Source organism: Aythya ferina (assembly GCF_964211825.1).
Source record: "Aythya ferina genome assembly, chromosome: 2".
NCBI classification, from domain to species: domain Eukaryota; kingdom Metazoa; phylum Chordata; class Aves; order Anseriformes; family Anatidae; genus Aythya; species Aythya ferina.
The window spans coordinates 41,198,438-41,216,453 of record NC_140297.1 but is presented as its reverse complement, the minus strand read 5'-3'; the positions used below and the strand labels follow the sequence as shown (position 1 = coordinate 41,216,453).

At 42.8% G+C, this 18,016-nt stretch overlaps 2 protein-coding genes across 12 annotated transcripts in view; one reads left to right on the top strand and one right to left on the bottom strand.

Moving 5' to 3' along the window:
• TOP2B (DNA topoisomerase II beta) overlaps positions 1-1,462 on the top strand; it is a 63,090-nt gene extending 61,628 nt beyond the window's left edge. The window contains exons 35-36 of the mRNA XM_084511750.1: positions 643-740; positions 977-1,462. Coding sequence (XP_084367876.1) covers positions 643-740; positions 977-1,138 — 260 coding nt within the window. The 3' untranslated portion in view covers positions 1,139-1,462. The remainder of the gene's footprint in view (positions 1-642; positions 741-976) is intronic.
• Positions 1,463-2,405: 943 nt separating this feature from the next.
• RARB (retinoic acid receptor beta) overlaps positions 2,406-18,016 on the bottom strand; it is a 320,810-nt gene continuing 305,199 nt past the window's right edge. For all 11 annotated transcript variants that reach the window (XM_084511751.1, XM_084511755.1, XM_084511754.1 and 8 more), the window contains 4 exons: positions 13,238-13,414; positions 6,478-6,682; positions 4,964-5,122; positions 2,406-2,929 (listed from right to left, as the gene is read on the bottom strand). In XM_084511751.1, the coding sequence (XP_084367877.1) occupies positions 2,733-2,929; positions 4,964-5,122; positions 6,478-6,682; positions 13,238-13,414 (738 nt within the window). In that variant the 3' untranslated portion in view covers positions 2,406-2,732. The remainder of the gene's footprint in view (positions 2,930-4,963; positions 5,123-6,477; positions 6,683-13,237; positions 13,415-18,016) is intronic.

Genomic DNA, 18,016 nt, shown 5'->3' with positions numbered 1-18,016 from the left:
ATGCATTTAATAACTCCAAACCCCTGTGAATCGCTCAGCTCCTCTCTTGGGTGCTGCTTAGTTTCATTCTTTGATCTCAACTTTATACAAGTCAGTAAAATGTTGGTAACTCTAATAAGTAAGATTTTCTGGCTCTTGTTGGCATCCTGTTCTCAGATGCCACAGTCCTCAGAAGAGAGTGACAGCAGCACATCAGCATACCAGTGATTTGATCAGAACCGTTCGTAAAGGCAAAGGATGTGTCGCTGCTGGTGGCTGCGGTTCGCAGTAAATTTACTGAGCTGTGAAGGTGAATTTAATGCTGCATAATTAGTACAGAAGGCTACTGAGGACTTGCGGTGCACCAGGAGCCTGGAAGTTTAGCTAATGAAGTTTGGCCCTGTCTTGAACCAGCAGCATGAATTGATAGCATGAATGGTAACTGCAGAAATATGAAAGAGTTAAACTGGGAATATCAAATACATTGTATTTTACTGCTGTTGTGAAGATGGTTAAGCTGTAAAATAAATTTCATCTTTAACATGTAGACATTACTAAAATGTAGTACTTTCACATTTGTTCAGTTTGCTGAATGTTGTTTGTTTATTAAAAAAAAGAAAAGAAAAAGAAAAAGAGAGTCAATTTATATATTCTCCATCCTAGGAAAAGGTAGAGGGGCAAAGAAAAGGAAAGCATCCAGTTCAGAAAATGAAGGTGAATACAACCCTGGGAAGAAGACACCTAAATCCACACCAAGCAAGGTCAGTTTCCACTACAGTCCATTCTTGTAAAATAATAATAATAATTATTATAATAATAATACCGTAGGGATCACTTTAGCTGAAAGGTACGCGTTCGTACTGTGGTTTGCTGATACAGCACCCGGGGTGTAGGTGTGGTCAGGCAGTAGGTGTTAGGGAAGGTTTGCTTCAGTTGTGAATGTTCGAATGCAGCACGCGCAGAGCTTCACAACTGATTTGTCTTTTCTTTTCCAAAGAAATCTAAGAAGGCCGCTTTCGACCAGGATTCGGATGTGGAAATCTTTCAGTCAGGCTTTGCCTCTGAAACAGCCCCGAAGCCCCGGACAGGCCGGGCTAGAAAAGAAGTAAAATATTTTGCAGAGTCTGATGAAGATGATGATTTTGATATGTTTAATTAAGTGCCCAAAGAGCACACAAATGTTTTCCAACAACTATCTTGTGTTGTCCTTTTGTCCCTTCTGTCGCAAACTTTTGTACATTTGACTTATTTTATGTGATAATGTAATTGATGGTTTTTATTATTGTGTGTAGGCATTTTAACATTTTGTTCTTACACCTACAGTTTTATGCTCTTTTTTACTCATTGAAATGTCATGTATTTGTCTGACTGGCTTGTAGAGATGTTCTAGACAGCTGTGCTAAAGCACATTTTAATTGTCATGGTTGCAAACAGCAAACCTGCTTTTTGAAATGAAGTTTAAACATTAAAAAATGGAAAACTATCTTGTGTGTGTGCGTGTGTAAAATTTGGACTATTTCTACGCAGGTTTTTTTAAAATAAATATATTTTATTCTTTGCCAGGAGACTCCATGGAAAAAGGTAAACAGTATATGAACATAGAAAGCATTGTTAAACAATCTCAATGTACAAACAGAGCCAGTGAAAGTACATCACAGACTTGCTAGAATATATAAAAAAAAATCCACTAGTGCTTTAAATGAAACCTAAGAAACTGACACTTTAAATCTGTTAACCATTCTACCACAGTTTTCACTCTGCTTCATGGTGATTTATCAAGGCCAAGAAGGCAGATCCTCTCCTTGTATTTCTGGAAGTCCTAGCTGTACTTCCCTGGCACCCGGAAGGCTGGATAACCCAGCTAGTTCCTGGCAGTTGATTCTTACGGAAATACCCTAGACTCACCAAGTCAAAAGCTGTAAATGAGTCTGCTGGTTATCATCCCATGAAGTTTCCCTAATGGCTTGTGAACAAGTAAACAAAAACATGGTAACACTGAGAAGTGTTTCTGCCTTGGAGGCTATCGTTACTGTCGAAATGTTGCAGTTACTTGTGGAGCTAGGTCACCAGCCAGGTAAGAAACCACTTTTTTTCCTTTTAAAGTGACGTTAACAGTGGAACAAGTGACATCTGAATAACTGAGCTGGCAGTTACTGCTGATACTGATGTCTTTTCTGCTAGTGCAGTGAATTTTTGTATACTTTTTACAAGGAGATGCAAACTGAGGGCATCAAAGAGAAGTTTTCATTTAACTAAATCAGACGGTCCTTGCGATTTCCTTTCCTGGATGTGTACAGTAGTCCATTTCGTCTGGTTGGTGTCTTGATCGCTTTAGGTATGAGAGACAAAAGGAAAGCACCAAACATCCAGTATAGAAAGTACAGCCATACAGGTGTATGTACAAAGTCATCAGAATGCAACCAGAATTTAAAGTCTGAGATCTGTCTTGTCACCATGCAGTCTTGAATGTTCAGAGGAGAAAACAGAAGCTTAACTATTTTTTTTTTTTTGCATGAAATGGCTGATTTAGAGTTTCAAAAGTTTGCATTTTCTATTTTTAAGAGTTTAAACAGCAAGGAGTATATATCGATACATATGAAAATTTCTTGGTCCTTGTTGAGTTTTTATCTATATATATATACATATATAGATATATATTAAGTCCAGAAACTAAGCAGCAGTAAAAATGTTTCTCTTGCTTTTCATCCCTGTACATAAGGTATTAGGAATGTCTGAAGTAGCTGGAAAATGTCTTATTGCACCATGGGGGATTGACTGACACTGCTGTTATCCACTGAACTAGGTGAGATACTGGGACTGTGTTCTGCAGTGTTTCCATTTGAGGTCGGTGTCAGTGGTTCGTGTCCTTCAGAGTTCTCCAACATTTCCTGAATGAGAGGCGGCATGGATCCAGGAATTTCCATTTTCAATGTAATGACACGTTCTGCACCTTTAAAAAGAAAACAAAAAGAAGTTCTTTCCATTAGGACGATTTGTACAATTTCTTTTTCCTTAGCACCATCAGTGGCAATTTCAGGGTACATTATTTTAATGGATTCGGTGTCTCCCTCTGTAGTTCTGCATACAAAATTACGTAAGTAAGTGAACTGCTTCCTTCATTGCAGGAAAATGGAGTTAGATGAGCACTCCTTAGCAAATTAGTTTTAAATTGTGATCGTAGCACTTGATATTACAGCACAGGTAAATTGGATGAAACGCTTCTTTTCAGAGACGGAACCAGAATGGCATTAAATGATACTGACAAATTAAATTCAACGGTGATCACTAAATGTCTTTATAAATTGGAATATACGTTATAGTCTTTAATCCAGACTGAATCTGCAAGGAGGACAAAAATGTTGCCTGATTCGTGTTAAATAGCTGAGGAGTAGGCATGTTAAATAGGCACAGCAATATGAGAGAAGTAAATAATTATTTTCCACATAGCAAACCGTGAGGTAAGAATCAGAATTTAACAAACCCTTGTGCTATAAAAGACCAAACTCAGGCAAATGGATACTTTTGTGAAGCTGCCTTCTGCAGCCTGCAGGTGTTTTGTCTCATGCTAATTAACCACAAAAGTACACAGAAACACTGTTTACATCTGATTTAACTGGAGCTAACCACCCATTCACTACTTTTCCTCCAGTAACAACAATGGGTATTTTTATATAGAGACGGCTTCGCAGGCTATTGTGTGTAGGATTAAACACAATTACTCTATTAATCCTGACTACTCAGACTGTGAGACAATAACTAACACGAGTACAGGGGGGGAAAAAACAACACAGTGAAGCACGGTGCTCCTAGGGTGCATTGGGGCTTCTTGAACACATCGCACACGCAGGAAAGACCAACGCACGCCCTGTCCAGATCCCTCACACCACAACAGCTGCTCCGTATGGGCAGCGCCCTGCCAGGCACTGGGCTGTTACCTCTGAGGGACCCATGAAGGGACGAGTAAATTACTGACACACAGAGGAGACCTCCCGTGATGGGTGGACAGAGCTCCTCAGAGAACAGAAAGGTTACTGCTAGGGAAAGCCGGATCTGTACAGCAGCGTAACGCTGTCCCTCTGAACGCTGCTACCGGCTGCTGCTTCCAGGGGTAAGCAAGCAACGGTCAGAAAGCCCTGGGCTATTTTCAGGCACCAGTAACAGCAATGCAGCCTAAGTGCATTCTGCTGCAAGCAGGTGATGTATTTGAAGGACTGAAAGTAAGATACTAAAACAGTGAGTGTGTACAGTAAAGATTCCCTTCCACACTGAAGCACAAATGTGCTTTACAAAGTTTGTTGCTGGTGGGGAAAGGATTTCGTCTATCAATCAGGACAACTTCAGACATTTCAGAGCCATCAACCTCAGAGTTCAAATATCCGGTATAATACATCTCATAAGATTCCTGACCATCAGCTTAAAATGAGCCAAATGGAATACAAATCTGCGCTTTTTAAAAATGAAAAGAAGGGAAAAAGAGCCAACAAAATTAAAAAGAAAATAGCCTGAGTATTGCAGAACCATTCCAGAGAGAGCCTGTGGACATATTTTGCTCATCCATGCTGCTACAGTGTACACGCTGGGGGGAGCACACGCAGTCACAGCAATAACCCCAGGCTGGAGGGGAGAGCTTGTGCCTGTGCCTTAGCTGAGGAGCTTCAAAAATCATCTAGAAAGGCAATGACCGACTTCCCACACGAATACTGATGAAGTCCCCTAACGAACCAGTCTCACTGTCAGGAACAAAGGAGCAAGTACCACAACTGCAAAACCACTGATAACTTCACACAGAATCGCATGAAGAATGTAGCACTGTGCATGTAAAGTAGAACCAATTTCAGCACGGCAGTTACATGAGCAAGGGGGAAAAGAAAGGCCAAGAAGACCTCCCAGTTACGTTAAACAAACAAACAACCACCCAGGTCTTCAGGCCTGTTTCCTCTGAAAGCAGCATTGACGCTGAATTACTGTGAAATAGGGTAGGTACCTTTTGCACTGATGCTACGAAGATCTGTGATTTTCATTAAGATCTTTGGAAACATATGAGGCTTGTTGGGTCGTCTCTTTCGGATATAAATTTTCAGTGCCTCAAGCAATGGTTCCTGAAGCTTATCCACTTTCATCGGTTCTTCGAGGTCCTGGCGATCTGCAGGAAGTATCAGATCACAGATTTTAAATACATTTTTTTTTCATCACAGAAAAAAAAAATCACAGAAGTGAAAACTTTCCATGTTCTCAATTCTCCCTGAATTTCATCATTTCCTCCACTTATGTGGAGAAGTACGCTGTGCAGCTTGTATTCCATAGGAAGATGTCAAACCCCAGTTTTCCAAAACTTGGACTCACTTTCCCTTGGTTACTGGGGAGGTTTGACATTTGAATGGTCCGGAATTACCAGCACCTCCCTCTCCACGGGGAGAACACCTTGCTGCAAACTATACTTAGAATTAATTTTGTATGAATCATTTGTAAGATATCTACGTATACAAAGAGATTACAGATGATTTATTTTTTGTATCAACACTAACCCAAAGTGAGTTACCATCATATATCAGCAGATGGCAGTGCTAGCTTGAGTGACAGCAAACATCACCATAAAGCAGGATACACCAGTAACACATCCATGACGTGTCAGAATCCGTCACTGCTTTTGATGGGATATGGTTAGAGACACAAAAGCAGAATGATTTTGTACTGAAGGTCCACTGTCAACAAAGACTGACTTTTGTTGTTACAACAGTTGGTCTCTAATAGCACTTAAAGTACTGTGGAGTGTAATTATGCAAAAAATAGTATCAAGTTCGCATTTCAATAAAATGGCTCAGCTAAACACAGCCTGATTCTAATGCAAGTCCAACATTTGCACAGTAGGAGAGAAAGCAGGTGATCAAAATTTACCTTACAGAGAATTTTGGAAAATATCTGAGACTTTTTTGTCTTTCAAATGTACAGTTTTACCTGATTTTACCTGGCACTGTCCTTCTCAGTTGTAATCAGACCCCAAAAAATCATAGCCTACTTCTCCTAAAGAAGGTCATCACCAGTGAGTTCTGTGCGAATGTAACGATGTGCATGCAACTTGCAATTTTATTTATGAGCAAAAGTTGCATAAAGGGCGTCTTGCTCTAGCACAGCTCATTCATTCACACAGGTGCCCACATACTGCTTAGGAAAAATGCAAGAGGATATATATGTATATATATCCTGTAGTCCTTTATGAGGCATCAGCATGACAGTCTGATCCAATTCATTCAAAACCCTAATAAAAACAATAACCATCAGCAGTGGAAAACAAATCTTTAGTGTAGGTGATGTAAGTCACTAATATCACTTACAGTGTAAGTGATAACTTATATGTAATATATAATAATAGTATGCATGTATCTTTATATATATATATATATATATATATATACATATACACATATTTTAGTACAGGAAAGCCAAGCAAGTAGAACATAAATGAAGAACTTATCGTGTCTGATTCGCGCAGTACGGTACCTCCACAGATGAGGCAGATGGCACTAAGGAGACCGGTTTCTGTATCATCCATTTCCAAAGGCAGGAGCTGGTTGGCAAACGTGAACACGAGGTCGGTCAGCGGGCCAAATCCAGCATTGTGCATCTGAGTTCGGTTTAGGGTAAGGCCATCTGAAAAGGTCATGGTGTCTTGTTCTGGCGTGTATCTTGTGCAAATTCTAAGGATCTGCGGAAGAATAAAAATGAAATCTGAAGAATTCAGCCCTCGAGAGGTTTGCTGCATTCTCCCAGTGCGGCAAATTACCCAAGGAGCTGAAGCACATGTTCATGTCAAAGCGACCTGAAATCCAACTCCAGCATGTTCAGTTCCAGTAGCACAGAATTTCTCTAGTACAACAGAAATAAATACTTCATAAACTATGATTAGTCTTTTATGGCAGAAATTGGTCACTTCCAAATTCACCCTCTAGTTATGAAGTAATCAAAACTTGCATGCAGTTCCCATGACTAACTCGTCAGCATTACCGTGACAATCACAGAAAGTGCTCGTTAATCAGTGTGCTGTACACACCTACCTGTGGGACGTTATTGCACTGCTGCTCTGGTCCCAGCAAGACCATGAAAGTGTCTCACCTTTTCAAACACACACGCTATTTCATTGATTTGGGGGATCAATTTTGCGTGACAGTGCCCCTCCGGGCTGTGTCTTGGTAAGGACAAACTCCCCTCTCTGCCTCGTGTGAGTACAGAGAGCTTCAAGGTGGTGAAAGAGGCAGATCGTACCTTGTGCTTGGGGGTTCCTTCATTTCTGCCCTGAGAGCAAACCACGGAAAACACTGCTGCACTAACACAGCCAGGTGTGCAGCAAGTGAACAAGTGATCCGTTGGAGCAAGGACAAAATGGAAAAGCAGCCAAAGAAGCAAAGGCACAGGAGGTAACTCCCAGTCATCACCAACTTGAATAAAACACCATCCCTGCCTGCTGCAACATTCCCTGTCCCCTGGTGCCTCCCGTGTGCCAGCAGGCTGCTGGGCTCTCCTTCAGATGGGTGCAGGAGCCGGGAAGTGCTGCTGCACACCCAGGCAGGACGTCTGCTAGAGCGCAGCAGTACTGCTTGCTCAGAAATACCAGCCTACTTCCCTCATGGCTCTTTTAACTCAAAACAAGCCTGACTTCAGGCCACTGTATGGTCAGTTTTTGTCAGATGCTGACACTGTAGCTATACGCTGCTTAAGTTTCCTCTCCACTGCTCGGGATCGCATCGGGCTTGCCCTGGGTGCCACCTCGAGATGGCGCGATCCTCGCTGCAGCTGCGAGGCCACTGCTCCTCTCATCCTTCCCAGGCAGCAGGACAGGGTGACCTGTGAGTCAGGAGTCCTTGCTGCTCTTCGTCCACTTCCTTCCCTTGAGCACCTTCTCGCCACCTCCCCGTCCCGCTGGCAGGAGGACAGGGAGGTGCAGGACAGGACATCCATCCTGTGGCATGCCCGTATAACATATCTCAGTGCCTCATGTTTCAAAAACCAGAGGTGGGAGGCGGCTTATCACCGAATGCAACCAAACCAAGCCAATCCAAGCCGAAATCTTGCAAAGTCCAGCTGATTAGCTAAGGCTGCGGCCCTGTTTCTCCAGGGCCCGGCTGCATTTATGTCCCATGCAGTCATCTCACTTTGTTTTAAGGATTGGACTGCACAGATTTACACAAATGTAACTGAGCACAGGGAGAATTTTAATTGCTTCTCTGACTACCCGGGCTCTGAGTCAGAGGCCCCCGCCGCCTGGCAGCTGACCAGGCTGGGGCTGGCTCTCCCACTTTCATCTTTGCCTGGCAACACTGCCCCAAATAAGCAGGGAGGAGAGCGAGGAGGATACGGCATGTGAGAGACCTACTGGGAAGCTCTTATTTCTCTTTTAAAATTCCTTGGTAAGAGACTTAATGGGGCGTATTTCTGCAGAAGGCTCTTGAGCTGCTTTACATCTGAGTAATACCCTTATCTCACGTGGTGGGTACACGCCGAAGCACCAGGACTCTCTGCGGTTGGCCAGATGTGTTTTACATCGTTCCCCTGCTCCCAGATTGGAATAAACTCTTGAACTCATTCAAATCAATAACCAAGAGCGGCACAAATACGAACGCGCACACTCAGGTTCTTCACTAACCACAAATCCCCTCTAAAATAAGTGATCTGAAAAGGCTGATGGTAACGCCAAAGGTTTTGGGTAATCACCAAAGTGTGTTTGAGGATTATCAGCAGGAATTAATGTTACCAAGCATGGCACCCCCTCAATAAAAGAAAACATGTTTGCCACGGTCTACGCTGCCAGTAACCGCTGGCAGCTCTCTCCCCTGAAGTTCACCCTTGCCTACACTTTGGTATCTCCAGAAGGCATCCTAAAGAGACACCGGACACAGCAACAGCTTCCAGGGGCCTTGCAGAAAGAATCATCAAAACCCACGAGGCCCACAGAAAGCAGTCACTGCCAGGCGCAGGCAGCGACGGGGAGGGCTCCTCGCAAAAGGCAGCCTTGAGGCTTTGGTACCGAAATGCTGCTTGAGCCTTTAATTGGATGAGCCCGCAGCAGCTCAGACGGGGCACCCGCACAGCTGAGGCTCAAGCATGTGCTTTCTGCAGCGCACTTAACTTGACTGGAGCAATCAGGTCTCAGGTTTCTGCTGCATTCCTTCTACATTATCCCACAACACACTGTTATTAAACTCTGAGACAGATCATTTAAAATGTTTTCTTTTTCTTTTTCTTTCTTTCTTTTTTTTTTTCTTTCTAATTTATGCCCTTCATCAAGATCTGTGAAACGCTATGGATATTGCTGAGTTGCTCTTAAACCTTTCTTGGGCAAACTTCCAGTGTCAAAGTGAAGTTGATTTCAAGCTCATATTCACTGAAGAACATATGGGAAATGTCAGCACTTCAAAATAAGAAATCACTGTATCTTTCTCCATTTTAAACTGTCTAGGAGACATCCTCCTAATGTCCTCAGCGCTGTTCAGATTTTGTAACTAAGCCAAGTATTTGAGCTGTCACTCTGCTCTTAAATGCCACTTGCAGCCATAAATAAGGTTCTTGCCCATGATTAAAGGACCCTTTGTTTTAAAGAACATATCTTCAAGTGTCTATGAGTCAGTCACAAAAAGGCAAAAACAAAAAAAAAAAAAAAAGAAAAAGAAAAAAAGACACATCCCTACCGGTCACATGAAACCAGAAATATCCAGAAAGCTGCACTTACAAAATCGTGCTGCCATAAAATTGTTACCTGCTTGAAAGAGATCTGTTAGGTAAGCCGGGCTTTCTGTAAGAAATCCTGTTTCTCCACGTTGGCTGCCTGAGCCGGGTGGGACGGTTTCCCAAGCAGGTGACCTGTGGCGGGGCAGCAGGTGAACAAAGCTCCCCGGCGCTCCGTGCCCATCAGCACAGGTTGCTCCGTGTTTACGTGCAGGATTTTACAACATAAGTTTAAAAATGACATTACCAGGGATGAGCATTCAAGGGCTTAGGGGTTTATCCATCAGATTTAAGGGAGACTGAGCTCTGGACTCCTTCCACATTCGCCTTGCCAGAACAAAACGAGGCTGCTGGTGCTCCCGCTGCGGGGCCAGCGGACGAGCAGACAGAAGCAGTCACTTTTACGAGGGTTACTGACTGAATTTTAGTAATATTTACCCCCGAAACCTTTGGCTCCAGAGCAAACATAAATTCCACCGTTCTCAATTGGCGCCTTCAACTATCTTGTGAGGCCTGATACTATTTCCCTTCCAGAATTTTTGTTTGTTTGTATATAAAACGATTCCTTGACCCAAATCCAATAGAGCTTATTAAGTTCCTGGCAGTGGCTCCTCTGTCGGGGTGTCAGGACTTTTCGGCATCGAAGGCTGCAAGATCCAACTGAGCCCTTGATGAGGCTTATAAACGCTTACAATTCACTCTGGGGCAACGAGACCCTGCCCCTAAACAGGGGTGCAGGACGGGGTGGCTGCAGAAAGGCACCTGCAGCACGCACGGGGGCTGCCGGCAGGCACTAAGTGCCCGTGCTCACGCTGCGGGCGTACGGCAACACAGAGCACTCAGGATGCTCCTCGTGATTAGGAGAGCCAGCTCGCTGGGGGGGAAGCAGGCTGTATGGAAAACAGTGCTGAAGGTACTGGAATTTAGCTTAAATAAAGATACAGAGCCGCACTGCGATTCAGATTATGTGCAGGTGATGTGGGTTTAATGGCTATGGGCATTTCACAGACCGTGCGCGCACGGCACATTACTGTGGCAGCGGTGGTGGTAATTATCCCTTTTTCTTTTTAAGCAGCACATAAAGTAGTCGCATAAAGCTTGTATAAGTGCCGCACAGGAAAGTTAGGACCCTTCGCAGCACACACACCTTACCTGCTCCCGCTTCTGAAAAAGCCTCAGCCCTTCCCTGCTACGGGGAGCTATGGCACTGGCTATGTCTGCTTGCTCAGGTGTGCCACCCCCTCCAGTTTTGTCAAAAATAAAGAAGGGTGGTCAGGAATTGCAGACCTTGGGAAAATTTGTAAGTACAGCTTGAATGCTGACATGTTCCCCCAGAACCGAAGCAGTGAATCATGTTTAAAAAAAAAAAAAAAAAAAAAGAATCAACCCTTTCTATCCATGGATTAGTTGAAATATACTCATCATTTACTACCTGCTTCATTATTAATATTCTTTTTCCGTTCTGGCAACTAAGCTTTTATTTAACCTCCTTGATCAAGGTCTGTGAAGTGCCTTTATCTAGACCTGTACCTTTGTCTATAACTTTATCAGTCTTGGGTTGAGTCATGGGTTGGACTTGACAATCCTCGTGGGCTCCTTCCAACTCTAAATGTCCTATGCTTCTGTGAGACTCTTCTGACAAAAATGCCAGCAGAAAAGCTTCCCCTAAATACTTGATAACACCCATCCAGGTTGCATGAGGTAAGCAAGATGCAGAACTACCAGGGGATCCCACACCATGTGGGGGGCCAGGCATACTTGATGCTCTGGTAACTGCTCCCAAAAAATAGCTTCAGGAGCTCACAGGATCCTTTGCAGTTACGGAATTAGATTATGATTATTTTTCCAGTAGCTACAGACACAGTAAATGGCAGCTCCAAGCAGGGGGAAGCTGCTTAAGGCCTGAAGTTTTAGGGTTAAAGAGTTTGATTGCACAGTTTTTTGTTATATCTTGACCCCTTCTCTGCACCACCATTTTTGGGTATTTTCTGTAGTTTGCAAATGCAAAGCAATTCTCTTCCTGTACCTCTGGCAGAATACATTTGAGGAAATGCCAAACTTTCTAAGTTATTGCATGCCTTTCAGTGTAAGAGGAACGTAACTGCACCTTATCATACCAGAGCTAATGACGACAGGCATGAGATTGGGAATAAATGGCTCTGTCTTGTGGAGGGACCACACACAATAACGAGGAGACAGTCTGGGCTGAATGAGTGCCCGGACGAAGCGGACAATGAGAGGTGAACCTTGAGCACTGCAGGGCAACCTCAGCTTTCCCTTTTTCCATAGGCCAAAGAATAATATCCCTGCCCCTCTCCCACCCACTTTTCCTCCTACATCAATGTCCTCTAGATGCGATTCTTCAAAACAGCTCTTGACAGCACAAGAGGAAAAGGTCACAGCAGTTAATGTCTTCCTCAATATGATCCTGTTTGAAGCAATGCACTTTTAGAAATTCCAAGATTAATTACTTTAACTCAAAGTCTGCAGGTTAAACTCCCGTGTTATGCCAAAAAATATACCTACAGTACCCATCCTACAAAGGGCTTCCTGGCCGTACTGAAAAGTCACCTGGTTCAGTAAGGACCAGAAGGTTTATTCTCAGAAGACATTTGAAAGATGTATAAAACACACTTGATATCTTTAAAACACATTTAAAGAATTAACTGTTTTACTTAAAGCTATGGCTACGGTCAACAATAAAGAGCATATTTGCCATTAAAAGCCTGAAGACCTCTAAGGTCTTTATAAAGAAATGATGAGATCCCAGAGGGCTCCTCTGAAGGTCAGCGTGACAGAAACAACTGCAGACAAAGGGAAGATAGCTTGCCTTGACCCAGTGGCAAGCTCTGGAGGAAAACTTCAAGCCTATCTGCATAGTTTCCTTCTGTAAACTGTATGCTTGCCTATTTAAAATTAAATGACATTTTGCTCAAATTTGTACAAAGTCCCCTAGAGTCTAATTCCATGGGTAGCACTCCTGAAAGCAGGCAATTCTGTGTACCAAAGGCTTTGTGCCTGCCAGGCTCTGGGAACATCAGGTTCCAACATCACAACCTGCAAAAAAATCACTCTAAATATTTGTGTCTGGTTCCTCAAGTCACCAGACTAGAGATACAGTGCATTCCTGAAACTTCACAAAGAGGACTTCCTCCTAGATACTCTATACACAGTGCTGCCTGCACGATGTTTTGGAGGGAGGAGGAGGAGAAGGAAGGAAACAGTCACAGTGTTAACAATGGGGACATTTTTCTGAAGTAGTACATATTTCAGTGCTGCAACACCAAAATGTGCCCTTGTTTCAGCTCTGTTGAAATCCACAAACTATAAAGACTTAATACACATCTTGAGAAGTAAAGTATGGTCATCCTATATAACCAATATTAGTAGACATGTCAGAGTGCACTCGTGACTGTACCAGTAAGTATGCAACCATAAAGCTGGGGCAGTATTTAACCTTCTGTCAATTACAGTAACAGAGTGAACTAGAAAATAAATCACTACTGCAGTAATATTAATATATATATATAAAGGTACGTACCAGTATGTCCAGGCAGGCTGCTTTAAGTAGAGTTATCTGGTCTGCAATGGTCAAACTTGTAAAGCCTGGCAATCGTTTTGCAAATTCCACTATTTTAATAATGCACTTTGTCGCAAGTTCACTGAATTTGTCCCAGAGCCCAAGGTCCAGTCGAACCCGATGGTCTGCGCTGGAGTTCTGGAAAGAAAGCCAGAAGGCACCATAAATCAAAAACATCCCTTTCAGTAAGTGATTTTCAAGGGAAAGAAACAACAACCGAGTATTCCTTCTAGAAGTGCTCTCTATTAACATTCCAGGCAATTTCTGCAGTTTGCTGTTGGGATGATGCTGTTTTTAAACTTGGATTAATCGCCTGAAAATTCCTTGGATATTTCTCTGTTACTTATGATTGCAGAGGCCATCTGTACAAGGAATACAAATGAACTTAAGCATTTTCAAATGGCACTATCATTATTCTTCCTTGCCATTATATAATAAGTGCATTGAGAGAGACAATTTACAGTTGTACCCCAGAAAATAAAACGAACAGTGGAACAAGAATATTGGGTCCTCATCTGGAAAAAGCAGCACAACATTTGGAACATAGTTTCACATACTTAAGATCTCAGCAAATTAGTTCTACTTAATTTATCTGCTCTGTGGCTCTGCGAGGGTTTTACAGCTTTCTCAAGCTAAGGTCTCCCATGAATTAAACAACATTTCTTTACACGTTACAAGAAACACCATGTGTGATGATGAGTGCTGTGCGCTCATTTGATGGGTATCCAATATGCGTCCTCCTGTTTGAAGTGTTACAAAGACGTTCCTGCTGCATCTTTCAGTGACCACAGATTCATGTATCTTAACACGAAAATCCGTGTTTTTGTACATTCAAACAAAGCACTTAACCCTTAAATAAGTTAAACATGAAGAGGATGTTAGACAAGACCTGGCTGACTCAAAAGCTTCTGTCATTTATTTGATTAGTCTAACAAAAGTTGGACTCAACTCAAGAGTTGACCTTGACTCAAAAAAAGACCTCCAGAGTCACCTCCAACCCATCTGTGATTCAAAAAACAGATGAAGATGGAGCTCTGAAATACCCAATGTTCCTCTCCTCCATTCCTACATGCAACACTTTCCTGTTTTGACAGCATTTGGATCCAGCATTGCTTGTGATCGTACATCTTATCTATAAAATTCAACAGGAGGAGTCAACTTGACACTAACAGACATGGCAGGTAAAAAGCCATCAAAAAGCTTTCAGCTTACATGGATTGCACTTCCTCGGAGGAAACATCTCCGGTGACCTTACCACCGACACTGCTGGTGGTGAGGACATCTACCCCCTTGGAAACAGCGGGAGACCTTCACGGGAGTCAAGGAACGGAAAGGAGTCAAGGAGTGGAACGAATTCTCCACCAGCCAAATCTGCACCCAAGTGGTTTGTCACCTTGGAGGCCACCGCCTTTCCTCGGTTCTTTCACAGGAAGGACAGACGGAAGAAGTGGGAGGGAGGACATGGGCTGTAGATGCTGTCACCAGGCCCCCATTCCCGCTGCCTCACCCTGTCCCCTGCTGCCTTGCACCACCACCACGCACGGGAAAGCCACGATGGGTCCCGGGGGGCCATCAACCTGACACTCACCTTCACTTGCAACGGAGTAGAGATTCCAGCCAGAAATATTTATACTAGGCCACTATTACAAAAAATAAATGCTAATCATGATGAAGAGTTTAAAGGTGCGTACGTGCTCTGCCCTGCTCCCCTCCTTCTTAAGGGATAAGAAATTAACTTCACCACTTCTATTTGAATTTTTATTCTGGGAACAATTTCTATTTTTTTTTTTTAAATGACAGTCAAAAAGATAGGAGAAAATGTCTTTATAATGCTAAACCTAAAGAATTGCCTTCAAAATGGTCCAAAACTAATGGGTTAACAGTCATTGTAATGCCCTTTGAAACATTTCTTTCGGCTACTGGAGTATGCATCCTTCAGATTTATTTTATTTCATCCTCAAGGACCTTGGTGAAATACAGTACATTGGAGGAAAAATAAGATCAAGATGTGCAGTCATTCAGGCTGTAATTAAATTTAATAGGCAGTTTATCCAGTTCATAGAAAGATGGCATAGCGTAGAGCTACACAAAGCAGAGCCTAAAGCAGGAAATCATTTTACAATAGGGTATCCATCTGGAAAAAAAGACGTTGCATGAAACCAGCAAGTGTGAACGAAATCTTCATCAGTATCATATGAGGTTACTTTATCATGCTACAGTACTGGCAACGGGAAGTTTGACATGTCTTCTATTAAGAGTAATGCACGGCCGTCCTAACAAATGTAAATCTAACTCACCATTATGCAAACTGAAAAGAAGGGGCAGTTAATAAAACACAAAATAACCTGGTGTTTTATTATGCTGGTTGCCAGATCCTCGGCATTGGGTCTAATGTGGTTTACACATTATCTTTGAGATGCTACAAATGGGACGACTTTTAACATTTCATTCGGTAATGGATGTGGTCGCAAGCATCGTGGAGGATCGCTAGATTTTTAGCAGCATTTCTGACTGTAAAACCAAAACTGACTCAGTATCAATGTATAGCTTCAACAACAGAACACAGGGTTAATAAAATGCACATTAGAAATGGAAACTTTGATTAAATTTGCCTGGGGATCTCCTCTAACCACACTGTGAAAAACATGCAGACGCTATGACTTTTCCTGAATATTTTCCTGAAGCAGTTTTTTGGGTGTCCTTTCCAGGAGCAGTCTTGCATGTTTTTCAGGCCTTTGCACCAGTGCACATATGGCAGAACAATACTGTAATACACCCTAGTGACATCTTTATCAGTGGAAAAGCCCAACCTTGCTATGAAATCCAATTAAACAGCCATTTTTGCCACATAAATTGATCCCCTTTTTTCCATCATTTTTGTTTTTCATTGCGGGCTGCTCCGTCTCCACATTAACAATACAGGACGAGGTACTCCCAGAAACATACACAGTAGCAGAATCCCTACTGTCTTTAAAATCCACTTTACAAATGAAACAAGGCTCGCAGGGGCACTAGCCCCTAATCAGGAACACTTGCTACGCCTCCTTAGTAAAAGCAGCGATGCACTGCAGCTCCTGCAGCTCCACCAAGGAGCACAGCAGACTTTGCTCCACTCCAGCATCGGGGTATCTGTGTCCTCTCTGGTGGCACAGAGCACGAGGCGTGTAACTTCCACGCCAAGGACTTACAAAGAGTAAAATGCCACCGAGGGGGGAGACGCCTCCACTTCCAGCCAGCAAAGAGCAACCTGGGAGAACCTGAAGCAAGGTCCACAGAGTAAAAATTATTTTCTGTTTTATCCTCCCTTTATCACGAGGCTGGATGTAACACAGCTGTAGACTTACAAATAATGCCAGTCCCAAGGGACAAGCAGTATAGTTACACTCAATTATACTATAAAGTATGACATCTCTAGAGAAATTACTAGGGCACTTTCTCTTACCTGGCTGACAGTAATAAAACAGATCTATTTATGATGGACTTTTGAAATCCATTACGTTTAAACAGCTTGCTGATTCTCATCATCGACAGAACTATACTTGCCCCTGCCTACCAAATGCAACTGTTAAGTCAAATGACCCAGGGAATTTAATACAAGTGCTATTCCCCCATTATTTTAAGTAGACTTTTATTAACTATGCAAAGCACAGTAATTATTACAGATAGGGACTCTTTCTTTTTAAAGAGCAGATGGATATAAAAAAGGTAATTGAAATTGCTTTTCCAAAACCTTTCTTTAAGCAGGTAAAAATACACAATGGGAAAAAATACAACCACAAAACCTTTCCTGCAGGAAATGCAGGCTGTGGTGGCCAAGAAGAGGAGTTGAATATGCAAGCTAAATGTCTGAACAGATTTTTATTTTTTTTTATGGCTGTATCTCTGCAAGCTCTTTTTTATTCCACTCTCATATACTTACATTCTTTGCTCTTTCCAGCAACAAACAAAACCATGTTTTACATCGGTCCAAAAGATCACATAACCAAAGGTGTACAGGAATTGCACGTATGGAGCAGATTCTTCTGTCCACGGTTCCTATCACTACACAAGTGCAAAGCTCATGAAATTCAGGTGAATCCACTTTGAAAAAATGTGCTCATTTCTCGCCTCTCACTTAAAACCAAACAAAAATCCTACCCTGTAAGGTTACAGAAGCAATCCATACGCTTTGCAGCAAGAGAGCTCCACATTGCATGAATGTTAGCCTGCAGGACCAGGCAGGAAAGCACGACTGGCTATTTTCTACTTGTACTAGCTTGTTACTGTCAAGAGCAATGATGCTAGAAGCATCGCATGCTTCTAGCTCTCCTTGGGCTCAGCATTTAGAAGAAGGGTCATGTGCTGTTTTTGACTTCTGATCTCTATTTCAAGTGTCTCAGAAGGAAAGACTCTCACCTGAATCCTGCCACCAGCTCATGTTGTTGTGTCTGAGTAGTGAAGCTGTGTCCCTCTCCATCAGCACAAACACCTTCTGCATCCTGCAAGTCATGGATCCTCTGTGCAAACAGGAAGGTTTCTCCCCTCGCTTGACGGACAGCTGGAGATGAAGCCCCCTTACTCCAGCCACAGGGATATTCAAGAATATTTCAATCCCCGAGGTCCTTTATTGGGTGCAAGCAACTGTGGGAGTGCTGCACTTTGTCCCTTTCAAAGCCAGGCAAAGATAACACTCACAAAAACGAGCTGTTACGCTGAATTCCTATCTCAAATGCTGGAGTGGCTGCCAGACCTTAGCTAGAA